At 50.2% G+C, this 27,182-nt stretch overlaps 1 protein-coding gene across 2 annotated transcripts in view; it reads right to left on the reverse strand.

Moving 5' to 3' along the window:
- Window positions 1-26,088, reverse strand: part of GAS7 (growth arrest specific 7) — a 203,306-nt gene extending 177,218 nt beyond the window's left edge. The window contains exon 1 of one of the 2 annotated variants that reach the window (XM_069603558.1): window positions 25,485-26,088. In XM_069603558.1, the coding sequence (XP_069459659.1) occupies window positions 25,485-25,618 (134 nt within the window). In that variant the 5' untranslated portion in view covers window positions 25,619-26,088. The remainder of the gene's footprint in view (window positions 1-25,484) is intronic. The other variant, XM_069603562.1, reaches the window with a different exon arrangement.
- Window positions 26,089-27,182: the final 1,094 nt, after the last annotated feature.

Below are 27,182 nucleotides of genomic sequence, written 5' to 3' on the forward strand. Positions count from 1 at the left end.
TCTGAATTCTCCAAGAATTCTCCAAGAGGGTTTTAAATGTCCTTCTCCAAAAGCAAGTAAGTGCCATTTTAACATGAGACAAAGGTCTGGAAAACACCTCTGGGCTGGTGACTCTCCACCTAAATGCTGGCATCTGCACTGGCCCTTCTCTCTGCTCTGTGCACTGGGAGGCCAGCCTGCGTGAACTGCAGCTAAGGACTCCCCTGTCCACTGGTTCACAAGGTGGGGGTCAGCCAGCTGGGGAGACAGGTGGGAGGTGAGGGTTCAGGAGGAGAACGAGATCTGGGCATTTCCACCTGCTCCCTCTCTGCGGGCTGTGGTTGGCTGCAGCATCTTTCCATCAGTTTGCCCCTCCAGCTACCGACCTCTCTCCAGCTTCCTGTCACCACTCCTTTCCCTTGCCTCCCAGGGCCTGCTTCACCATCCCCTAGTCCATCTACATCTCTGGGAAAAGTCCCTTCTTTAAACTCCTCACTGCCTCCACAATTAAGAGGTTTCTTTGCCCTCCACACTCTGATGGATACACCTTTCAGTGGTGTAATTCAGACACAGCTGTCACTGAGGACAGGTTTCTTGGAAGAACATTCTGGTGACCACCTTCCCTCCCCCCACCCCCCAACCAATAGCTCCTTTACAAAATGACAGCTGATAAGACACACAACTAAGTGAGGATGTGGGTGACCTCACTTCCCCCCTCCCCCAATACAGCCCACTCTTTGTCACAAGGCCACATGTGTGCAGCTGTGTGATCAGACAGATGGGGCCCGAGGAGGAGGAAATACTGGGTGGGCCAAAAAGTTCGTTTAGGTTTTTCCATCAGATGTTATGGAAAAACCCTAATGGACTGTTTGGCCAACCCAATACCCACCACTTACAAGCCTGCAGCAAAACCAGAATCCTTGCCCACAGATGGTGGGACGAGACCCGAAGCTCTAAAATGCAAGATAAGCCAAACTTGCAGTTGACCAGGGAAATTTTTTTTTTAATCCCTTTTTGTCAACTGCCCTGAGAACCTCCACGCCTGCGCCAGCACCCTCGCCTGACAATACAAGGACCAGTCTGACACTAGCATGGGGAACTCAAAGCCATACTTCCTCTAGCAGCTGCTGGTCAAATCTCTTTATGAATCTACTAATGATTTTGAGTCCTTCTGCTAGACTGACACTCACTGGAAGCAAAGTTCTATAACTGGAAATGATTAGAAGATAAGGCTTCGAGTGACAAGCTTCAAATTTTCACTCCTCCACCTGGTTTTCGGATTTCTTAACATATCAGCATTTCCTTGTTGGAAAGTCTCATAGGGTATGCCATTCAATTAATGGCAGACACCTTGGAATCATACTGTTACAGGAATATACTCTTGGTACCCCCGCCAATCAACTGGACTCCTTCCCTCATGGGCCCCCCACCCTCAAATTAAAAGTCATCCTTAGACATGTTAACGGGAGGGGGAACCGTAATGGCCTGTAAGTATCTTAAAAGGTGAACAGCATCATTAGTCATCAGGAAGATGCAAATTAAAACCACAGTGAGATTCTAGAGTAGAAAAAAAAAAAAATCAGAGCCAAGGTTGCTTCTGGTGGGTGAGGGTGAGGGCCAAGAGAGGAAGGGGCCTGTGGGTGACAGTCATGTTCTGGAACTTGATAGGGTCTGGGGCTACACAGGTGTAGGCAGTTGTCAAAACTCAACAAATGACTCTTACAATATACGCACTTGACAGTATGCAAATTTAACCTCAGAAGAATAAAACAACTGCCAACATCATACTGTGGTTATTGTTACTAACCACCTCAGTATGCTGAGGTGTTTAGGGTGAGGCGTATGCTGTTCTCAGCTTACTTGGAAACGCTTTCCTCAAAAAATAGCTTTTGGATGGTCACAAACCACAAATAAGACCCGGAACATCCTTGCCATCCAAAATATAATTCCCTTCCACCCATTGTGGAGTATGTATGCACACTCAGTTGCATCGGACTCTTTGCAACCCCATGGACTGTAGCCCGCCAGACTCCTCTGTCCATGGAATTTTCCACCCAAAAACCCGGGAGTGGGTTGCCATTTCCCCCTCCCCCCAGGGGGTCTTCCTGACTCAGGGATGGAACCCACATCTCCTGCATTGGCAGGTGGATTCTTTACCACTGCGCCACCTGGGAAGCCCACCCATTGTGGATATAAAGTTTAATTCATATGTGATTTGTGTGGTTAAAACTTAATAATTAAAAGCTCCTTCCCCAAACTATTTGTGGATGAGGCTGCCAGTGAGGCCTAGCAGTGAGGGTGAGGGGTTACAGGAAATGCAAATATGACTAAAGCCATGCTAAGATGACTGTGTTTGACCCAAAAGGATGCAAAAATCAGAAAAAAATTCTAATCATCCTATAACCTGCAAACCTCATCTCAAACACTGTTTGGGGTGTGCCTAGTGCTTAATGGGCTTCCCAAGTGGCTCAGTGGCAAAGAATCTGCCTACCAGTGCAGTAGATGTGGGTTTGAGCCCTAGGTCAAAAAGACGCCCTAGAGAAGGAAATGGCAACCAGCTCCAGTATTCTTCCCTGGGAAATCTCATGGACAGAGGAGCCTGGCCGGCTACAGTCCATGCAAAGTGCCGAATACAGCTGTGCAGGCGCACACAGTGTGCTTAATGCTGCCTAGTTGAGAGCCCCAAGTCTCAAGGACCCTGAGCTGCAGTCTCAGAGCTCAGTGAGGCTGCCCTGGTCTTCTGGTTTCCCTCCCATCTTCCCCATGGCTGAACCTTCTCCTTTGAGGTTGGTTTCCTCCTCACCCCCTTTAGGGTGTCTCTGGGCCCTACCCCTGGTCTGCTTCTCTATCCACCGAACTCCCCAGGCGACCTCATTCAGAACAGCAGCTTGAGGACCATCTACACCAGAAAGACTTCAAAGTCACAACAGCAGCCAACTTCTCGCCTGAATTCAAGCATCCTCTTTCCAAACGCCTACTCACTATCATGACTCGACTATACATAGGAATCTGAAACTTGACATGCCCAAACTCTTGATATCCTCCCAATATCCACGACTTCCAGTCCTCACCTTCTCATTTAATACCAGCTCCTTCCATCTAGCCACTTAAGCAAAAACCTTGACATCATCTTTAAGCTCTCTTCAAACCTTACACATCCAATCCATCACCAAATCCCACTGGCTTTGCCTTCAAACTACAGCCAAAATCCAACTATACAAACCTGGTCAAAGCCGTCATCACCTCTCACTTGTGTTGCTGTGATGATGTCTTTACTCATCTCCTTCTTTTCACTCTCTCCCCCCATTGCATCTACATCCCCCACACCCATTCTTAAAGCAGCAGAAAACAGAAAAGCAGGCCTTCCCCAGTGGCTGAGTGGTAAAGAACCCGCCTGCCAATGCAGGAGACACGGGCTCAATCTTTGGTCTGGGAAGATCCCAGGTGCCTCGGAGCAACTAGGCCCGTGCACCACAAGAGCCTGTGCTCTAGAGCCTGGGAGCCACAACTAGTGAGCCTGTGCTCCGCCTTAACTGAAGCTTGCACGCCCTGGAGCCCATGCTCCATAAGAGAAGCCACGGCAATGAGAAGTCCAAACACCACAACTAGAGAGCGCTCCCACTCGCCACAACTGGAGAAAAGCTCATGTAGCAGTGGAGATCAGCACAGTCAAAAATAAACAAATAAAATGGGGGAAAAATAAACAAATCAGGTCAACTCAAATCTCTACTTAACAGTTCCCCCTAGAACCCCAAAGTAAAAATTAGGACCTCCTGAGGGTCTCCAAGGTCCGCGTGCCCTGGTGCCCTTCCCCTCCAATACTCCCTAGCCCAAATCCAGCTCCTCACCTGGCCCAGCCACACTGATCTTGCTGCTCTGAATTCAAAGTATGCTCAGGCCACAGGGCCTTTGCACTGGCTAGAACAGTCTTCTCCCAGAAATCCAAAGTCTTACTCCCTCTTCCAGAGGCTTTTGCTCAAATGTCCTTCCTTGCCCATCCCGTTCACATCTTCTTAGTCACTACACAGCTCAGTTTTGTTTATGGTCTGCTGCCTTCAGTGAGTGAGTGAGTGAAGCTGCTCAGTTGTGTCCGACTCTTTGTGACCCCATGGACACTAAAATGCAAACTCCATGATGCCCTGAACTCATCTTGTTAACACGCCTAAGGATTCCAGTGGGGAGGAAGTGCCATTTAACTATACTGAGTTGTTCTGTCACCTTGGGAAAGACCTGTAAGCTTAAAAATTCCACCTCCCCAACAATACATGTACACACATTCCTGAACAACTCAAAGGCAGTGGCACTTTCTGTAGTTGAGCATGAACCCTACCAGTTCATGTGGTTTCTAAGCTCAGCAATTTGCCCAGCCAAGCACATGGCTCTCCTAAATGCCAGGCATGGTTTTTCCCTCTGCAGCTTCACCTGAGCCATGAAGAACCTAGGCTCCATGGAGCTCTGAGCTCTATTCATGGAAAACCCTAAATCTCCCTTCATCCCTTAAATCAGAATCTTTTCCTTCTTCGACTTGGAAGAAAATCAGAGGTGTTAAAACTGAACATCTTGACCCAATTTCCTCCAGGCACGCTCTCCCCATGAGCTCTCTCACTCCAAAACACTCATCCCCCCTGCAAGACCCATCGGAGCCAGACTTCTCAGCGACTTCATCCAACCCAGCATGCCGACAGTGACCCCAGAACCCTGTTCCAAATGGCAACGTCATTGAGAGCTGGCTCCAAGGCTGTCACCAGGAATGACAACAGGTCCTTAAATCAGCTCCACTGGTAGCAAATGAGGAACACACCAAGGTAGCAGAATATCAGCTTTCCTTGAGCCATCTCTAAAGTTTGTTGAGAAAAGAGGAATCTATACTGACTGAGTAATAGGGAAGGCCACCTGCAACTCCAACAGAACTTCTTCTAGACTTGGAAATTCTAAGATGTCCAAAAAAAAAAAAAAGATCTCCAAAATGAATGGGGTCTAACTGCACAAGCATTGATTTCCCATCTCCTCAAATAAGTGCTGCCACATGGTTTTTATCCAATGTAAAACCTCCCTGCTGCTGCAAGCAGGGAGCCAACTGCCCCTCCAGCTGGCTGTGTATCCAGAGCAAGTTCCATAACCTCTCTAAGCCTTTGTAGATTTGAGAAACAGAATTCACCTTGCCAGGCTGTTGAGAAGACACATGAAAACTTCCGTGTGGAAGCCCCCTGCAACCACTGTAGGACTAAACAAAGTTCTTATCATGTAGATTCAACACCACTTATGTCCAGAATCTCTGAAGGACACCATGTGCAAGCGCAGGGGATAGAAATAAACAAGAGGACCATCACCCTTGCCTTCAAGAAGCTTAAACTTCAGTTGGGAAAACAACACGCAGGACTGCAGAAGATGTAGCATTTGCAAAGTAAAACACCATGAAAAGCGTAACCTCCATCTGCGGCTTTCCTCCAAGTGTCCCTTGGGTCTGCTTATTTGGATTCTAACATCTGCCTAAGTATCCATCAAACCGGCTACTTTCTAGACTGCAAAAGGCCTCAAAACTGCCTGTAAATGGAGTCTCTAAAGCCAAGGCCAAGGAAACGGCAGGGATGTCTCAGCCCATGTTCTACCACTGGGTCCAGTGGCTGACTTCACCCCATCACCCAGCCAGTTCTGCTAACTGCCAGCTTCTGCCACCCACCACCCTCCCTTTCCAAGGATGCCCATATTGCATCCATCTTCTTATTCACATCCAGCACATCACTGGCAGAAGACCACCTCCTACATCCCTAGCCAGCTGAAGAAAGAGGAAATGAGAAGAAAGGAAAAGGGAATCCACAGGCAGCCATTAGCAAAAAAAAAAAAAAGAGGAAGCAGAGGGAAAAACGGAAAGTGAGAAAAAGCATAGGAAAAAATGAGGAACATCAGTGACTCTCATTTGACATCTGACTTCCTAGCCTGGAAAAGGCTTAAACTCATATTCTACGACGTGTGCCTCATACAACATTCTGGCTGAGTAAGGAAAGCTGAGAATCCTATACCCATTTTGGAAATGAGCAAACTGAGGCTTGACACAATCTCAGAAATGGAGTACGAACAGAGCACCAGGACTCTGCCTTCTCATTTTACAATGCTTTTGCTACCAGAGGTAACTTATGCATTCTGGACAGAAAATTAAAGAGTATTTGGAAGCAGAACCAGAGACAGTAGTAGTGAATGGTACTAGTCACGACAGCCAAAATGTGGAAACAACCCACAAGACCATCAGCTGATGATATGCAAACGTGGTGAATCCTTATGATGTAATATTATTCAGCCATGAAAAAGAATGAAGTCCTGACACATGCTGAAACATGGATGAACCACAAAGACATCAAGATAAGTGAAATAAACGAGACACAAGAAGAGCACACGTTGCTCGGTTCCACTGATTCCATAGACAGAAAAGAGATGAGTGGTTGGCAGGGACTGGGGAGTGTAGGGGGATGGGAAATGACTGCTTAATGGGCACAAGGTTTCTTTAGGGAATTATGAGAATGTTCTGGAACAGGACAGCAGTGGCTGCCCAACACTGCAAATGTATTAAATGCCACTGAACTGTATATTTTAAAATGGTAAAGTGTGATGTGGTATGTGAGTTTAACCACAAACTTTTTTTTAAAGGCAGTCAGGGATAAAAACAAAAATGAGAAAACCAGATGCAAAGGAAGAGGAAGATAAAGGAGTCAAAAATTCCCAGGCAAGTCATGAGTTTCTCCAAATAAAGGGACCCTCTCCACACATCAGACCAGCCACGCTGCGCTATATAGAAGCAGACCTCTCCTCTTACACTGAGGAGGTGAGGGTGCCTTCATCAGGGGGCTGCAGACAAGGGGCCACCAGCAGCAGCCTGAGGGGGAAAACAGGCCAGTGATCAGGGACAGTGGGAGCTCGGAGGCACAGGGTGGCTTTCCTGCAGAAAAGACCCCAGCTGACCCCACCAGGAAATGCCAAGCATTCACCTGTCTGCCCTTTATATTGATGGCTCCGATGGTAAAGAATCTGCCCGCAAGGCAGGAGACCTGGGCTCAATCCCTGGGTCAGGAAGATGCCCTGGAGAAGGGAATGGCAACTCACTCCAGTGTTCTTGCCTGGGAAACCCCATGGATGGGGAGCCTGGTGGGCTACAGTGCAAGAGTTGGATACGACTGAGAGACTAACACCTTCACTTCACCTTTATACTGACAGAGTCGCTGATTTCCTAAACATGAGTAAGTCACCAGCTCTGGACCAGCCACTGTCATCGGTGTCAGGCATGCTGCAGTAAGCAAATCCCTGGCCTCACTGGGTTAACCCTTGGGAAGGTTGCAGCACTCAAACTCATTGACTGACATGACCCAGCTGAATATAATCTGTGGCTCAGCCCACCGAGAGTAAAGAAAAACTAATAAATGAACTCTCCTCTGATTTTTTCATACATTTTAATCACCTTTGGTGGCTGGGTAGAGATTAGAGAGACAGGGGACACAGAGCAGGAAGCCACCTTGTGCGGTGAGCCTGAAGCAGAGAGCTGAACACAGAAAACCAGTGATTTTAATGCAAACTTCTGGATTTAGACCCAGAGTGAGTTATGTGACTTTCAGGCCATTGTTTCAGACAGAATTCATCCAAAAGACATTTCAGCTTCTACATGAGCCCTCATGTGTGCTGGGTTTTAGGAACCCTACAGCAAACAAACTGATGCACAGCTCTGTCCTCATGGGGCTCATACTCTAGTGTAGGATCTGAAACATATCATGTGTTCACAAGGGGACACATGTGAAGGAGAAAACCAGGACAACCGCCACGTCCAAAGTGTTGATCCCATATGTTGTTGTTCAGTAGCTCAGATGTATCTGACTCCTTGCAATCCCATGGACACTAGCACATCAGGCTTCCCCGTCCTTCACCACTTCCTGGAGTTTGCTCAGACTCACGTCTATTGAGTCAGCGATGCCATCCAACCATCTCATCCTCTGTTGTCCCCTTCTCCTCCTGCCCTCAATATTCCCCAGCATCACGGTCTTTTCCAATGAGTCGGCTCTTCACGTTAGGTGGCCAAAGTACTGGAGCTTGTTTCAGCATCAGTCCTTCCAATGAACATTCAGGGTTGATTTCCTTTAGGATTGACTGGTTTGACCTCCTTGCTGTCCAAGAAACTCTCGAGTCTTCTCCAGCACCACAGTTCGAAGGCAACAATTCTTTGGTGCTCAGTCTTGTTATATGTCAATCCCACACAGAATTACATAAATAAGTCTCCCACCCAAATATAGGTTTAGGGCCCTACAGGAGTCAGCTCCAGTGGCCAGAACTGCAGGCCGAGGGCCTTAAACAGCAGAAATCTATTGTTCTGGAGGGTTGAAGTTCAAGATCAAGGTGTCAGCCGGGCTGGTTTCTCCAGAGGCCTGTCTCCTTCCTGAGCCTTCCCCTTTGTGTCTGTGTCCTGACCTCCTCTTCTTCTAAAGTCACTCTACTGACTTCACTTCACTCATCACCTTTTTTTTTAAAAAAAAATTTTATTGTTATCTGGCAAGCTCTCTCTTCAAACTCTTTAGTTCATCTGTCTACCCAACTGGTCATCCAACAGTTACCCAGCCAAATCTCACGGATGCCAAGCACTGTGTCAAGCTGGGCATCACAGAGATTCAGGACAATGCAGGCGCACACTGCCTGCACCGGAGGAGCTCAGAGTGCAGGACGGGAGTGACTGAAACCCAGTCTGGTCAGGGCCATCACAGCAGGAAGCCCTAGGAAAGCCAAGGAAGAATGACCTGCTCACCTGGGGAGAGGTCAAAGGCCACACTTGGGCTGGGTCTGGAGGGGGATTATCATTCCCCAGACAGGCCAGAGGGGGAAGGGACCCCAGAGAGAGGTGCAGCTGTGCAAAGGCAGGGGGGTGTGGAGTTGTGCGCCAGGAGAGGGCAAGTGAGGAGGCGGGGGTAGGTTTATGAAGCCCCGTGCTTATCCCCACAAGGAGCAGCCTCACACAGGGATGGCAAGGAGCCAGTGGAGAGAGTTCTGTTCGACTCAGAAGGACATTGTGGACGGCAACAAGAGGCTAGGGCAGAGTGGAGACACCAGCCCTAAGCCTGGGGTTCCTGGCTCAGTGGAAATACACGGAATACTTACTAAGAAGCAGGTTAACAAGAAACTCGTCCATTCCAAGGTGGATATCAGTCACCTTAAAACTGTCCCCCTTGGGGTACAGCTCTCTGAGAGTAACTGTTGCTCTTCCACCCCTCTCCCCTATAAACCAGGAGAAAGCCAAGTGCACGTGCCTCTGTGACCGTCAATCAAGCCAGCTGCAGGTCCTCACTGTGACTCTTTCCAACCTGCCTGCATCTCACATCGGTCCTTATTTGCAAGAGACTTGCTGCTGTAGCTGAATATATATATGTATATATAGTCTTGATGATTTTCAGTGAAACGTAATTTATACCTTCTGCTGCTTCCTTGAGAAATCATCTCCCCAGGACTGATTTAAAAAAAAGACAGACCAGCCTCCTAGAGTAACACAGCACCCTGATCACGCCCTGGCACTCAATTCAGAAGCACAGCAGAATGGCACTCGAGTTGGCATCCTCTAAAGTGATCCTGTAATACTTTGGCCACCTGATGCAAAGAACTGACTCATCTGAAAAAGCCCTGATGCTGGGAAAGATTGGAGGCAGGAGGAGAAGGGGACGACAGAGGATGAGATGGCTGGATGGCATCACCAACTCAATGGACATGAGTTTGAGTAAACTCTGGGAGTTGGAAATGGACAGGGAGCCCTGGCGTGCTGTGTTCCATGGGGTCGCAAAGAGTCAGACACGACTGAGCAACTGAACTGAACTGAAAGTGATCCTGATGGGCAGAGAAGAGGGTTGGCATTTAGTGGACCGAGAGACTGGGCCTTTCAAACTGTGTCCCCCAGAGTGCTGAGGTTTCTTGGAGGAATCCTGGGAGTCACTTGAACAGGAGAGTGATCAAGCCATAGTCCCTGGAAGAGCAGCACTGTGTCAGATGCCCAGGAACCAGCAACAGAGAACCCCAGGTCTGGGGGACTTCAGGCCAGCTCCAGCTCCCCTGCCTCCATTCATGCACCAGAACAGCCATCTTCTTGGACCAGGGACATAGTCGGGGCAAAGGGCTCAGGCCAGAGCTGGCTCCACAATCTCCCTGGAATGGCTGGCATTGCTTTGGCCAGGCTAGTCTCTCCCCACATGCTGAACACACTCGAAATGGCTCCACAGAGGACCCTGCACAGAGGAGGAAGAGGCCTGGCTACAATTTAATTCAGACTGTTTTCTCCTGGGGAGGCAGAGGAGGCGGGTCTGAAATTCTCAACATCACCAGGCTCTCCACAGCCACGCCCACCACAGGGCTCCTTTAGGGCACACACAGACCAGGTCTCATCCCATGGCTGTCCGTTCGAACCCCCAGAAACCTTAGCTCCCTGTCTCTCTGATCCCAAATTCCCAATCAGTGTGCATCAGTCGTCTGGCCCGAGTGGCACATGAGTAATTAAAAGATTCACACTGATACTCCTTTTTTCCCCCCCGAAGACCAGGTTACCTCCTCTTTTCAAAAGAGTCAGAAGCGGGAAGACCAGGACTTCCCTGGTGGTCCAGAGGTTAAGACTCTGTGCTTCCAACTGCAGGGAGCACAGGTTCAATCCCTGGTCAGGGAACTAAGATCTCACATGCTGCTCAGAGTGGTTCTAAATAAATAAATAAATAAAGGTAAAAAAAAAAAAAAACAAACACTCCCTGCCCTCTCCTCTACGGCGGGTGTGGGGAGGGAGCTGTCATGAGCCCAGAAAGCAGGCTTTCTCTGTGCCTGGTTAATGGGGGAATGCAAAGAGGGGATAAAGATGAGCAGAAAGCCCTACAAGTGCTGCCAGAGAATCAGATTATGGAGCCAGGGTGGAGGGGTACAGGGCACAGGCAGAATTTCCCACTACTGCACTTCCATTCTACCCGCAAAGAACCTACAGCAGCCATGCTCAGAAATTTGGCAGCTGGCTGGCTGAAAGAAGGAATCAAGGGCCACGTAGCAAACACATCAACTTGAAAGCATCCACAGGTCCTGTGAGTCCCCTCACTCTGAGCAGGACCCTACCCACAAGCCTCAGGAGGCAATCTTCTGCAAAAAAAAAACCTGCCCTTATAAGTGGGTTTATCTGCCATAAGCTCTAAGATAAAATTCCCCTCTGCTGACCTCCAGCTAAGATTCTAATCTTGGTCACTCCCAGGCAGGTTTATCACGTTCAGAGAGAATCTGGATGGGAGGAGATTCAGACAACTGTGACATTTCAAGAAAGGAATTTCTGGCTTAAGTTTGTGGTCAAAATGCACCAGGACAAAGGGTCCATCCACAGAAGGGCAGTGATCCTCCTGTAAACACATCTTCAATGATGACCTGAAGCCTGACGGAAAGAGACTTACTTGGAAGAACCAAGATGGAAGCTGAGTTAAGGTGACAAGAGCCAGAGAGACAAGGTCTCCACCAGAAATGGTGACCAAAGGGTTTGAACTGATGCTCAGGGAAGCAGGCTTCTTTTGCTAAGAAAATAATGGCCAGAACCCTGAGTGACAGATGGCCACAAGCACATCCGGCTCCCTGACACCAGGCTCTCTGCAGAGCACTGACATCAAAGGAGACAACTCTAACTTGCACAACAATCCTCTGATACGGGTCTTGATGTTGTTCAGCTGCTGGCCGTGTCTGACTCCTTTGGGATCTGTACTGTAGCCTGCCAGGCTCCTCTGTCCATGGGATTTCCCAAGCAAGAATACTGGAGTAGGTTGCCATTTCCTTCTCCAGGGGCTCTTCCCAACCCAGAGATTGAACCCACCTCTCCTGCACTGGCAGACGGATTCTTTACCACTGAGCCACCAGGGATGCCTGACGTGGGTTTTAAAGACATAGAAACTAAGGTCCAAAGACAGGAAAGCAACTGGCCCAAAGTTTCGCACAGCCAGTACTCAAACCCAGGTCAGATCAGCCCTGAACACCAACACACCAGACTGTCTACAAACTGAGGACACTCCCATTCTAAGACTCCAGAACTGCTGCAGGAAAATAGGGTTGTCTTGGAAAGTGAACAGGCCCCAGAGTACGAGGGTTGTTAGTTTTTATGGGCTGGGTAATTTAGTATGCTAATGAGTGGGAAGAATATTCTAACTCTCTTGGAGAAGAGGCAGGGATTTCCAGGCATTGGGGCACTGCCCACCTTGGCCTTTTACGGTCAGCCTCAGAACGGTCATGGCGTCTGGTGGCATGTCATTAAGATGCTAATATATTACAATGAGCATATAATAACGCTTGAGGTCTATGACCCAGAAGTCAAGTCATCCACCATCTTGCACCAGAAGTGGAATCCTCCGCCATCTTGGGTCTAGTAGGTTCTGAGTCATTTACTTCACATCCTCAACGGCTGCATCACTCTTTTAAAGACTGTGCCTGCCCTCTTCCCGCCTGTTTCAGGAGGGCCTGGTATGGCTTGCTGTGCATTACGTACAAGGAGACAATCCCACTTCCCAGTTTTGCCTATATGGAGAAGTAGCTAAAAACTACTGAGGGGGAGGCAGAAGCACAGGTAAGTCATATTATATCATGAAGACAAAAAAACCTAAGGAAAGTCTTAACCAGTAGTGTTCCTTGGCCAAACTGGCTAGAAAAATCACTGGCATTTCTACAGAGAATGGACATCACCAAGGGACCAAAGGCAGAGCCACTGCAGTCAGGGGCCAGGGCAGTAATCCAGGCAAGAGGAGGCAGGCCAAGTGCAGAGCCATGTAGACCTGAGGGCTGCACCCAGGGGCTGCGGGAGACGCCAGCTTTGCGGCACTAACTCCATCTCCAGTTCTGAGCCTGCGACCATCAGTTGTTCTAAGCCCCACAGCAACACCTTCAGAAAAGAATTTCCCATCCAGGCTCTTGAAACAAATCTTTCTGTGGGCCCAGGACCAGCAAAGATGAAAAGGAATGCCTAAATCCTTCAGCAAACTCCTACACGTCACCTCTCCTGACATGTTTCTCATTATAAGAGCCTCTTCGGGGAACGTCTGAGCATCCAGAGGCCCGTCAGACCCAGGTAAGAAGCAATTAAGACTAATTAACCCAGCCTGAGCAGCAACAACCATCATGCAGAGTTTCCAATAAACCAGAACTGGCCAGCGGCTGCAGCTTCACTTGCTTTAAATAGTAGAATCTGGGTCCTGAAAAATCCAGAGAAGTGCTCTCTGCCAGTGCTTCTAAGAGTGTGGGCCCCAGATGAGCAGCATCTCCTTGTTAGACCTTTTTAAAAATGCAGACTCTCAGGTCCCACCCCAGACCCTCAGAATCCAAATCTACATTTAGTAAGAGGCTCTGGTGACTTCTGCCTGTGGGTTGGAAGGCCCTGACCGCAGGACTGCAACCAGGGAGCCCTGTACTTGATCTCAGAGGGGCCCAGGGAAATAGGGAGTTTCCTCTCACCCCAGCAGCATCCCCATCAGTGGAAGTCCGGTGAAGCGGTAGCTCTCAGTATTGGTCTTGGCATGATCCCCAGAACATGTGGGGTGTCGACTCCACTAACAGTGTGTGTGTACAAGGTGCCTGGCTACGCTCACAGGAGCCCTAAGAAACTTACGCAGATTCTGCAACTGGCCCAGGGTCTCTCAGGCAGCAGGGGCTGAGTCAGGATTTGAACCCAGAGCTGCTAGACCCTGACCCTGCACTCTTCAGCCATTTGGAGGAGGTTCTGTCCCTGCCCCCGAGCAGAGTGTCCACACTGGTGGTAGCCACAGGGCTCACATTCCAGCCCACAAACCAAACCAGCATCCCCTTGGAATGGGATCAAGTGCCTTGAGATGTGGGGACATGTTTTTCCTAACACTTTGGTATTTGGCAAGACCACCCTGGGCTCTCTGTATGCTATCAAGTTCATGTACTGTAGTTAAGACCCTGGGCCTGCCATTCAGCCCTCAGCAACCTCTCTTCCTTATCTAGCCAGGGTGAAACATTCCCAAGCCCCACCTCCAACCCATGATAGTGATCAAGAGACCCCTCTGGGTAAACAGAACACCAGATACCACCCTCCTGCCCACCATCCTACCTTTTTACCATCTTCAAACCTCTCAGATTAAACAGACTCAAATTGAGGTCTAATTCCAAAACCTGTGTTCTTTTCATGACCCTATGTAGTCTTATATAACCCATGAAGAAAGAAAGTAAACTAAATCCAATCTAATTCCAGAATTTAATCATGGCTTGCAAACTTAAAAACCCCTTAGGGTACTCAAATGCTTTCCTACTCAAATTGAGGCTCAGAGGCCAGCAGTACCTGGAAGCTTGTTAGACAATGCAGAGTCTCAGGCCCCACCCCAGGCCCGCTGAAGCCAGATCTGCATCTGAACAAAAGCCCCCTGTGATTTGCATGCATATTAATATTATAAGTGCTGGCTTAATAGCTCCAGTGCTTTGGCCACCTCATGCGAAGAGTTGACTCATTGGAAAAGACTCTGATGCTGGGAGGGATTGGGGGCAGGAGGAGAAGGGGACGACCGAGGATGAGATGGCTGGATGGCATCACGGACTCGATGGACGTGAGTCTGAGTGAACTCCGGGAGATGGTGATGGGCAGGGAGGCCTGGCGTGCTGCGATTCATGGGGTCGCAAAGAGTCGGACACGACTGAGCGACTGAACTGAACTAATGTCCTACATGGTATGTTGCACAGGTGGATTCCATGTGCCCACAGCAAGCAGGAGGCCCCAGGCATCCAAAACCTTTATAAATATGAAAATACTAGATGAGTACTAGATTAGTTGGTAGAGATGCTGGGAAAGATTGAAGGCAAAAGGAGAAGAGGGCAGCAGAGGATGAGATGGTTGGATAGCACCACCAAGTCAATGGACATGAACTTGGGCAAACTCCAAGAGACAGCGAGGGACAGGGAAGCCTGGCATGCTGCAGTCCATGAGGTCACAAAGAATCAGGCACGGCTTAGGGACCGAACAACACCATCATCAGATTATCAGATTTTCTGTGAAGTATGTCCTTGATTATCCAGAACTCAACAGTTTCATTTTTCACTTCAAACACAACAAAAGCTTGTAGCTATTTATCAGTAAAACACTTGCTAAATGAGAAGAGTGGCCTCCAACTTCCTATTTCTACTTTATATTATGAATCAAAAACAAATGACACTCTTCTACGAGCCATCGCTAAAATAAGGAGGCTCTGTCATGATCAAATTAGGACAAGGATTCATTTCTGTAGAATTTTTAAAATATCATCTCTAAAGAGTTTTTACAACTTAATTAGTTTTTTTGTTGACAAATCTGGGAGGTGTCTGTGCATCTGATAAGCAAATGAGCAGGGTGGAGAAATCAAGGGATTTGAGAAAGAACAATGGATGCAAAACTTCTGGAAAGGCTTTTGTTCCAGTAGAACAAGTGTGAAACTGAAGTCTTTTAGAGAAATCACCTGCCAGAGTCACCTAGGGCGGCTGGCACATCCCTGAGGGCTCCCAGAGAAGACCTGGGCTCCAGGCCCTGACTGTATCCATCGAGCCGTGCAGAGAGCCTGGCATACACAGTAGGTCCTCAAATATAAATATTTGTTTTTGTTGAACCAAACGTTGACAGATGTATTTACTGCAAAGAAAAAAAAAAATCACAGGAAGTCTGGGATCAGGCCAAGTATCACTAGTGTGCCCAGGAGCATGGCAAATGCCAGGAGAGCTTGGTGGAGGGGGAGCTGATTTGAAAGAACAGTAAGAGCTCATCCTGGTCTCAGGAGCTATGGGCCCATGCTGGGGCTGAACTCCAAGGGAGACTGTCAGACATGCAGAGCCCCCGGCCTAACCCCAGACCTACTGAGTCAGAATCTGCATCCAACAACATCCAGAAAGCTTGCTCTAGAGGTATCAAAATCAACTTGAGAAGCACCACTTGGAATGGCCGTGAAATACGGCAACTGAGCTAGAACAGAAACAGAGTGAGGACAGACCTTGGTGGTCACCAGAGCCGTCCGTATACATGCAGCTTACTCCTTCTCTCCTTCTGGGCACCGGGCAGGGCTACATCACCCCACCCACTTGCAGTTAGGTGTGGCTGGGCTTTCATCAATGACATCTGAGCACCAACGCCATGTGCCACTTCTGGGAAGAAGCTTTAAGAACCAGGTGCTGTTGGTCACCCAGCAAGATTCCAGACCGTGGTTGCTCCCTTATCCTGCGTCCTTCCTGGAGGGTCTCGCTGCTACCAACTGACTTGCTATAGACTGGCAGTGTGAGAAGAGGCGAACCTATATTGTTTTTAAGCACCCAGACTTGGGGACTGTTTGTTATAGCAGCATTCCCTAACCCATTCTGACTGACAACAGCACCTAAGCCCCCAACGCCGCTGTCTTCAGAACATCTGTTTCTCCCCGTTGAGAACAGCTCAAACACATCATGACGTGAGGATCTCTTTTTAAACCCTGAACAGCATTATTTAACTCAATTACCTTCTACACTCTTCAGACTTCACTCCATCATCTTATTTTCTCCTTTCCCCAGATTTCCCCATGCATTTATGCTTCTATCTTACTATACCGTATGCTTTTTGGTAAGCTGCTTTACATCCTTTTTTCAACAAGGTGACAGACAGTCACACATACAGACACACCAGACTTGGCTCCAAAGAAAATCTGGCTGTTTCCAAAAAAATCAAATGCACCCCTCGAAAGACAAAGATTTGCTGTTACTAAGGATATCTAAAAGAACATGGCCTTGGGCCAGGCAAGTACTCCTTCAGCTGGGTCTTTGCACAAAAGGATACGTCACAGAACGCATGGGACACAGTCTCTGCTTTTAAAAAGCAATTCATTCTTGGAAACACCAGCTTATTTTGCCTTGTCATCAGGTGAAATCTGAACCACGCTAACTCCATTAAAAACACTTAGCATCACTGACAAAAATGTTTTATTTTTCAAATTCAGCTGAACCCCTTTTGCATGGGTGGCCTTGTGTGAAGCACCGGTGAACAGTGTTTTAACCAGTTCCTCCAGGTGGGCAGGTCGGGTGTGGCCAGTTGAGCTATAACAGAAACAGGCTGCAAGGGTATTCTAAGGCTTATGGCTTGATTCTTCCTGAGTCCAAATTTCTATTTGTGGAATTGCTGGGGCAGAGGGCACATACATTGTTACAGTTTTAAGGTATATTGCCAAATTACACTCTGGGAAGCATGTGACAATCTTCCTACACTCTTGCCAAGACTCATTCTGTTTTTATGTTGACGCTTTTCATTAAAGCTACCTTTTCCAAAACAACTACAATTCTTTGATTACTTATGAGACTGAATACGCTGATGGCTTTGCACATCTTTTATTATGAAGTGTCTATCCAAGCTCTCTGCCCATTCGCATACTGATGTGTTCCTGTTTCTGCTTTTTGAAAAAAAAATTATAAAAGTACTTCCTGCATTAAGGACATTAACTTTTCCCCAATTTTTACTTGCCTTTTAGCTCACTTTTGAAGGAAGAGGTCTCTGGTGGCAGAGCAGACAATTCACAGATGGGGAAAATACGTCACAACTGTCCTGCAGAGGTAAGGCCCCTCACGTCCCCCATCAATCCACTGGCAAATTTGTCTGACTCAACCTGCAAGACATATTCCAAATCCATCCCCTTCTCTCTCAGAATCTCCACTCCCACCAACCTGCTCCCAGCTTTCGAACTCATCTGCTTGCTCCTGTTCCTGCCCTTTAAAATCCATCCTCCACACTACAGCCCAGGTGAGCTTTCCAAAAGAAATCAGAGAATGCTAACCTGTCAATCACACCGAAAGCGACCAACCACTGAAAAAGAAAGGATAAATAGGGAATGTGATAGAGGTGCTAAATGTTGCTATCATGTTACAATATCTACATGAATCAGATGAACAGGCTGCATACCTTAATTTTACACAAGATGACAGGTCCAATATATTCAATGAAAAGAAACCATCTGTAGCTTGAAATCGGCCATGGGGGGAGTATTTACATCCCAGAAATTGGCAGATGCTACAAATCAGAACTTCCCACCCTCCATCCCCCAAAGTTGATCAATAAACATTTACCAGCACATCACTGGAGGCAGAAGAAGCTTCAGAGTGTCAGAGAATGATACTCCAATTTTGTCCACCCAAAAACCGCTGAGAAGGAGCGGAGGGGGCTCCAGATAGAGGGACTCTTCAGACAGGAGACTGTCTCTGTCAAAAAGAGTATGGATGGACAAACAGAGAACCACACAGGAAAGCGCAGGTTGGCAGAGGCCCAAAGGACATGGAGGAACAGCTGGGCCCTTGGAATGACGCCGTATACAGATAAGTTCCCCGGAACATAAATGCAAACCTAGGGAAAGGCAAGAAACCTCAAATACTTGACAGTACCTTTCTTTCACTGTGCAGAACAGGTACTTAAAATATAAATTCATAGAGAAAAGCCAAGTTACATATACTGTAGGGAGAAGTAAAGTAACTATCCAACTTACCTGCCTCCCTTTCTGCCACATCCCAAGCTTGTCCTTGCTCTCTAACCATTCTGGAATATTCTGGTTCTCTCATATCTACCAAACATACTCCCCTCTTTAAGGTTATTTGCATTTGTAGAACAAACACTCACGCCCCAGATCCTCATGTGGCTGGCTCACACTCAGCTCTCTGCTCAGATATCCCCTCCTTGCAGAAGCTTTCTCTGACAGTTTCTGGAATCCCCCTTCCTGTATCCTGCACCCCTAACTTATCACAGTACCCTGCTTTATTGACCCCATACTACTTTAAAATCATATATAAACATATTTTGCTAGTTTACCATCTCCCCAACTAAAAGGTAAGTTTCTTTTCTATGCTTCACCTACAGTAACATTCACAGCCTATTGTTAGGCACTCAATTAGGGATTGTTGAATGAATGATCAACTTCTGAACAGGGATTGGCAAACCACACACGGCCCATGAGCTAAGGAAGGGCCCATCCATCTTTTTTTCTGGCTGTGTAGGTCTTAGTTACAACACAGGGAATCTTCATTGCAGTGCACAGACTCTCTAGCTGTGGCTCGAGGGCTTATTAGCTGCGGCATGATGACTTAGTTGCTCCTTGGCATGCGGGATCTTAGTCCCTCAACCAGGGGAACCACCTAGGTGGACTAGAGGAACCACCAGACCACCAGGGAAGTCCCTGGCCTATCCATCTTTAAATACTTGAAAATAAAGCAAAAGAAGAAAAATATTGCATGGCACAAATTCAAATCCCAGCGTCCATAAATAAAGTTTTATCGGCACACAGCCACACCCGCTGGTTCAGCGCTCCTCTTGAGCTGCTTCGTGCTCCACAGGCAGGGCTGAGTGGCTGTGACGGGGGCCATATGGGTGCTCTTGCAGCTTCTCACTGTCTCCGGCGCACTGCGCATCACAGCGCTGCAGCTATAACTTGAGGGTGCCGCTTGGCCCACAAAGCCGAAAATGTTTCCTGGCCCTTTTCAGAAAAAGCCTGCCAACACAAGTGAGGAAGGAGAAGGCTCTGAAGAACGTTTCTAAGGGAGAACAGACCAGGCTTGCACTCAACCGAACAGGAGAGAAAAGGTAAGAAGGGGTAGAGTCAAGTGACACTGGAGAGACGACGGTGACATGCACCGTCAGAGGGTCAGAGGGTGGGGGGAGAAGGCACTTAAAGGAGGAGAGAGATTAAACGTGTAGTATGGACATGTGACATGTGAGTCCCTGGGGACTGAGTCTGGCTACCAACTCAAGAAATGAGGGGAATGCAGTGAACCAGGAAGTTAACTTAAGAAAATTGATCTTTATCAGATGGGAGACAGGAGAGACACTAAATGGGAAGGCAAGAGGTGGGTGAGTCCTCTGAGGAATCCATGCAAACCTGGCACCACATACCTGTCGCAGCTGAACCTCCACAGTGTCACCCATGCTCTGATGCTCCAAGGGACAAGCCAAACTGACCGGCTGGCTACCATTTCTACTTCTCTCCATGGGAATAAGCACCACCCAGGCACTTCCCTGGTGGCCCAGTGGTTAAGACTCCATGCTTTCAATGCAAGGGCCATGGGTTCGATCCCTGGTTGAGGAACTAACACCCCATATACAGTTCAACCAAAAACAGGTAGGGGTAGGGAACACTATCCAGCAGCCTTGCCATTGCAAGCAGAGCAGAATCTACTTATTTTGCAATTAAGTGCTGGGGACCCGTGCTGACATTCTGTTAGAAAGCTTGTCATGTGGCTGCTGGGAGTAATAAGTGGGCAAGCTGGGAGAACCCCAACCTCTGGATAAAAATCCTAACACCTAACTTACATCCAAGCCTTCCTGGTTTACCAAACCTTTCCTTTCACCAGCCAGGTAGGGCCCAGCATCTGTGCTCGTAGACAAGGTTAACCAGGCTGTGAGATAAAAGCTGGGCTTTTTCGGGCTGGGAGGAGTACAAGCAGGTCAGCATCTCATTCATGTTTCTAACTGGTAATGGACTGCGGGGATTCACGTGGTGGTTAACAGATGTCAGGGATTCCTGCCGACTTGTTGCTAAGGGAACTTTTGTGAAGATGCCCCGAATCCAGAGAATCCACAAACCCTGCCCACTGCTTTGAAGTCCCGAGGGGGTGGCCACTTGACCAGACCCGCAGAGAGCAGTAAAGAGGGGGACACTGCTCAGGAGCAGAGGCAGACGGAGGGTGGGCCGTAGGTAGAGTTTCACACAGCGGGAGCCACAAACGCTGGCCACAGCCCCCAAATCAAAGGGCAGGATGACTTTGTGAAGATGGCAGAAAGCACCTTAATCTTTTCAGTCACAATCACATGCTCCGCGAACCACCAGCCCTAATTATTTCTTTTGTGGACAGAGCTCATGACTGCCTTGAAAAATACAGGCACGAGAAACAAGGTCACACCCATTTTAGGTAATCTCCATGTTACAAAAAGAAAGGCCCTGTATTAAAACCAATCTGTGTAACATATCGAGCATCTACCAGATGTCAGGCAGTTCGGATGCATGATGTCCATTAACAACCAGCACCAAATAGCCCCAGCTTGAAAAAGTTGGTTTGTCAGTGGCTCAGGGGACAGACCCAGGCTTCAGGCACAGAAAAATCTGGTTTCAAATTCTGCTGCGTCATTAATCACCATTACAAAGAAATCCCTGGCATCTTTAAAAACAACAACAACAACAAAAAACCATAAAACGGTGAAGATGGAGAATTTCCTAGCAGAATGACCAAGTCTGTTCATTTTACCTCCCCGAAGCTCTCTCATCCATATGACCTGGTACACCTTCCCTTCTGACGGATCATCTGTCCCAGGTATTCTCCCTAGCCTTGTGAGGTAGCCAGTCTGCAAAACGGCCTTCAGTGAACCTTGCTTCAGTGTCACACTCGTACCCACACCTGTATGAGCCGCCCCTCTACACGGAATCAGGGACTGGCCCTGAGACTCACTTTGCCCATGGAACCTGGCAGAAACGATGTGCCAGGTCTGAACCTGAGCCTTAAGAAGGCCTGGCAAAAAAAAAAAAAAAAAGGCCTGGCAGTTTGCACTTTTGCTTTCTTGGAAGTCAGTATGTTGAAACTCCAGCTACTCTGCTGCAGAAAAAGGCACCAGAGGACGAGACACCACATTAGAAGCCACATGAAAGGCACCAGATGCGTTAGTGAATATGCCCTTCTGGAGGTTCCAGCTCAGCAGAGCCTCCAGGACCCCAACTCTGGCCACCATCTGGCTGCAAATGCATGAGAGACTCCAAGAGAGACCAGCAGAAGAACCACCCAGCTGAGCCCCATCAATCCACAGGAACATGTGCCATAGTAACAAACAGTTGTTTTGTGACACCAAGTTTTGTGACACTAAGGCTTATTTCACAGCAATGGATAAAATAGCCCTCGTGATCCACAGCACAGCCCACTTCCCCAGCCCAGCATCTCTCTCCCCCAGCGACATTCTGTAAACTTCTGCAACACAATCACCTGAACCCAAAATGGGAGAACAGGACCTGGAGAGGAGGAGGCGCAAGGGTGACCCTCCGCAGCCAACGAGTTTGGCTGGCAAAGTCTCATATTCCGTTACTACCTCTGAAGTCCAGGCCTTGCAGCCAGATTGTGGATGCTGAAAACAGCACCTCGCTCAAAGAAAGCTCTGTTGTGTGTGCATTCCAATATTACTACCATCCCCTCAACCCCCAGGATTAATCCCCAAAACCTCTAGTGGTTTCTGCAGATACCTTATAATACCTTCCAGATCCTTAATTCTCTCCATTCAAGGTAAGAGCAACACCTCAGCTCCTCCTCAACCATGTCTCTCTAAGCTCCTCGATCTCTTTGTGGTGGATCAGACTCTCAAGAAAGATGTTTCTGCTTGCTTTTATCTAAGGGCCTTGATAATTCCTAGGCAGCTATGGGTCTTATCTGTTAGGCCTCCTCCCTTTTCTGGGAAAATTGGCTCCCTCCGCCTGTCACCCTCTGGAAGGCTGCCCCATCCACTGAAGAGCAAGATCCCTGTGACCAGTCCCTGCCTAACAGGGCCCCCCATCTGCTTCGCGGAGGTTTTCCTGGAAGCCACCCTTTGGAAGCCAAGTATGTGCAGCCCATCCCCTCATTTCCTTGGAGTCTTGACCAAAAAGATTTCCCCAGGAACCACGACCTCTGTCAAACTGGCCTCTGCTCAGGGGCTCGCTGGCCACCAGGGCGGGTCTTTTGACCTCCCTGTCAGCTCTCAACTCCTCTCAATGGGGTGTGCTTCCCCTTTTTTTCACATGAACAAGGAGGAAATCCTTGAGGCGTGTCTATCTTGCACAGACGGCTTTCGATCTTTGGCACATTTTTGCCAAGATGGGGTTTCCTGACAACACTCTATCAGAAACAAATGGTGCACTGGGGTCGGGGCTAGGCTGTGCATCCCCCCATCTGAATCCTGCCTCAGGAGCCTAGTGTAGTCCCTTCTGTCTGTACTTATATCCCCAACGGCTCCCCTGGCCTTCTGAACTCCATGCCCCTCTGCAAGCTCAGTGCCAGGCACCCCACTAGCAGAGGTTTACCACCTCTAGTACCTATGGGCTCCTTCTCTGGCCACCTGGCTTCAGCACCAACACCTGGCTGGCAGTCCTCCAGACTCATGATTCCCTATGCTGGCCAGTCCACCACCTGCGACCCCCTTACAAGTTGTGCATTCCCTAACCCAGCCTATCTTTGGGGACTCACTGCAACCCAGGGGAACCTACCTCCATATCCTCCATCCCTACTAACCTCAGCCTCGAGGTCCAGCCTGCTCATGTATGAGGTTCCCAGATACAACAGACCCTCCCTGTCAAAGCTGCATCTGCTTTTCCCTGAAAAGAGTCCTAGGACTCAGGGCCACTCCTCCCTCCACCTGTGGGAAACACAGCTGGCTCTGAGTGAAATCAAACATCAGGGTTTGCAGAAGAGATGCTCAAGTGGGTAGGAGCAGCTGTCCTCACTGTAACCCCAGCATCTCTGCTGCCCCTTAGGGACGCTGTCTCCGGCAGGCTGACCTCCGGAGCTACACAAACCCTTCCCCACAAGGATCTAGACCCTTCACTTGCCTTCTGGTAGTGTGACCCAGGATACGAGTTTAAAAGAGACAGAGGCCCAAAGGGTAATACTCAGCCAGCTGAGCTGCTAACCAACTACTCCTTGGCTGACTGCCTTCACCTATTTCATTCAGTTTGCCTGCCTACAAAAATGGGGATAGCATCTTCCCCTTCCCAGGGCTGTCAGGGGAATTGGTGACAATGCATGGACCATGCCTGGTGCCTAGCAGATGCTTAACAAAATGGGAGCCCCTCTCGGGGTTACTGCTCCCTCAGATGGGTACTGGTCTGAAAGCCCTTTAGGAGATAGGGAGTCTCAATGTATATACCACAAACTGTGACCGACACACCCACAACTGTCTCATCTGATCGTTCTGTCTGTCCCCTGGGTCTGATTCACCCTCCCTTTCCTCCCAGGAAGGAAAAGCAGAGCCACTTCACTCTTGCTAACACAGTGGACAAACCCTCCAACCTCACTCCCCACCCAACACACAGCTGGCTCAGTCCAGCCAGGGACGCTCCTCACCGGACATCCAACAGCCAGATTTCCACATCAGTGTTTCCTGGAAAAGTGTGGCCACCAGAGGACTCTACCACAGGAGCCTCTCCCAGGGCTTCTGGAATAGAAACAAGGAGGCTCCAGATCTTCAGGAGCCATTCACTTGCTTTCTTTCACACCTGAATCTCAGGAAGGGAGTTAGGAAAGCTGAGAAACACCTGCGCCTCCCCTATGCTGCCCGGCTCTCAAATTACAGAACCAAGAAGGTTTCCAAATAGCCTAAGTGGACAGCCCATGAAAGCTCCTTCCAGCCTCAACTTTGCTCAAAGGCTACTAAAGCCACATAGGGGGGATTTCGTTCTCTGGACCTGAAAGAAACATCACTGTATCTCTATGAGGCCAGGCTGAATTTTTGATAATGTTTCCAGGGGGTTTTTCTCAGGCAAACTCACCCATAACCATTCCACCCCTATCCGGCTTTCTTTCTGTCTTTTTTGAGTTGCACAGAGCATTTTCAGTCAAAATTTGCTACTTTGTTCTTTGTGAAGTAGGTCGGTGGGAGGGTGGGGGTTAAATTATTAATCAATTCAATCTCTATGATTTGGACAGTATCTTGCCAGAATATTTCTGACGACTCACAGTTAGTCTTTGCAGAAATCCTGGGGTCAGGCCGAAGGGGACGTCCTGTAAAACCACCTCCCACCCCCCACCAAAGGACTTTAGAAACTTCGGATCCCACTCAGGCTGTGACCATGAGCTCAGCGATTAGAGGACAGAGAGGCCTCCCAACTGTCACCCAGACAATAAACAGCCAGTTGACTTGGCTCAGCAGGTCCTGTGAAACCTGGGGCCGGGCCAGAACCCCAGGACAAGCCACTTTCCAGGTTCTGAACCTTGACCTGGGGGAGTTGGGCCGCGGGGGGGGGGGGGGGGGCGCTGGCTGGGGGCTGCGGCACCCCCGGATCAGGCCTATTGACGGGGCTTGGGCTGGCAGCCAGCCAGGCTCAGCTGACCAGTAGGTGGACGGTCCGGAGGCGGCCGGGGAGCTGACCCGCCGCAGCACGACTGTCCATGGATCGGCAGGCTCGGGGCGCCGGGGCCACTTTTCATATCCCGATCGTCTGCACATCTTCCCGAGACTGCCGGACTCCGCAGCCCTCCGGGGGCCCCGGCCACCGCCGGAACGCGCCCGCCCGCTCCCGAGCTTGCACTGGCAACAAGTTCTCGCTTCCTCAGGGCGGCCACGATGTGCTCGAGAGGCCCGGCACGGGGAGCGCTCGGGGGGCGAACCCCGCGTTGCCCACGCCCCGAGGGCGCCCGCCGCCTCCGCCGCCCACAGGAGCGCGCGGCTCTGGGTCCAGCGCACAGAGGCGGCCCCCCGGGCTCCCCTCCGGCAGGGGCGGCTCCGGCCTCCCGGGGGCGGGCAACAGGTACGCGAGCGCGCCGGCCTCCCAGCCCCGGCCCTCGCCCCCTACCTCCAGCAACTGCACGTAGCTCGCCGGGAACCAGCCGCGGAGTCCGTCCTCCTTCTCGCCTTCCCACCAGCCGCCGTCCGGGACCTGCAGCAGCGTGATGACCTCGCCCGCGGCGAAGCGCAGCCCCTGGCCATGCCGCTCCCCGGAAAAGGGGTACAGGGTCCGGCAGCGGGCGCCGGACATGGCCTTGGCGCCGGGGCTCACACAGCAGCCTGCATCCCTCCCGAGCCCCGCGGGCTGGGCAGCGGCTCCGCGGGGTCCCAGGCGCCCGGCGCTCCGGGCTCCCGCGCTCTGGGCGCGCGCCGTCTCGGGGGTAAGCGGGGGTCCCCGGGCAGGCGAGGGACGTGCACCCCGCGCAGGGAAACGGAGACTCGCTGGCTTCGGAGAGCGAGCGGCGACGCCCCCGGGCCGGGCGGCTCGCGGCTCCCAGCTCGGGGCGGGGGGGGCGGGGCTCAGGGGGAGGAGACCCAGGCGCCGCGGGCTCCGGAGACAACTTCCCGGGGACGCGGAACGCGGGCGGCCGCCGCGAGGGCCGGCCGCAGCCGAAGCCGCCCTGGCGCGCGGAAATGCGCAGCTCCCAGGGGAGGTGGGACCCGGAGCATCCCCCTCGGCCCGGCTCCGCGGCGAGGGAGGGGCCGCGGACGTGGAGCGGGGCTGGCGGCCGGGCGGGGGCCCTCTCGGCGCGCGGGGGCGGGGCTGGGCGGGGGCCGGGCCAGGGCGGCCACGCCCGCTGAGGGCCGGGCGCTCCCTCGCGGAGCGGGCGGGTTACTGGGGAGGGGTCTCCCGGCTCACACCCCCGCCCCGGAAAGCCGCGGGGTTAGAAACGCCCCTCTCAGCGCGGCCTCTTGGCCGGTGGTGGGCGTGCGCCTCCTCCGAGGTGCTGGTGAGGGAGTGTGTTTGTGGCCGTCACTGTCAGGGTTGAACCTGGGGTTGAACTTGACTCACCGGAAACTGGACGAGGGGTGAGAGGCAGATTTGAAGCCCGACGCCTGAGCCAGGTGGCAGCGGGTGGGACCGAGTGAGGCGGCGACGGAGTCAAAACCCGAGTTAGTAGAATTGGAAGCAGGTCATTACCGATAAAGGGAGAAGAGGGGGAACAGCCCCCACCGCTTTACATGCAAAAGCCAGACTGGCCCAGGGTACCACCTCTCCTGAAACCGAGCTGCGCCAAGCCGAGAAGTCTACACTCGTTTACTCGGTCAACAGACATTAGTGGGAGACCGCTACGATCGGTCTCTGGGGTCGCACAGAGTCGGACACGACTGAAGCGACTTAGCAGCAGCAGCACTACGATCCACACAATGTGCCAGGGACCTACAAAATTCCTTTGGACAAGCTCCTGCTCTGCTGGGACCAGTGGACCTGGGTGCTGAAGGAAGCTGACCTTTGTTTGAACTGAGCGGTATAGAAGTAAAAGAAAGCTTTGTTAGCCTGCTCTATAGGAAAATTAATTTCCTTTTCCTAAACTGTGAATAGCTGAACCCCTTAATCTCTATGTATACTTCTAATTACCCACCCTTGCATCCTACTCAGTAACCTTTTATATTGAGTGCCAACAGTCTCAGCCTATGCATTTCAGGCCCTCTACACAATACCTCCCCCAGCTTCATCATTCACTGTGCTTGCCTGTGTGCTTAATCGCAGTCCTGTCCAACTCTTCGACCCCATCTCACCTGCCAAGCTCCTCTGTTCATGGGA

This window comes from Ovis canadensis, chromosome 11 (genome assembly GCF_042477335.2).
Source record: "Ovis canadensis isolate MfBH-ARS-UI-01 breed Bighorn chromosome 11, ARS-UI_OviCan_v2, whole genome shotgun sequence".
In the NCBI taxonomy this organism is placed as follows: Eukaryota; Metazoa; Chordata; class Mammalia; order Artiodactyla; family Bovidae; genus Ovis; species Ovis canadensis.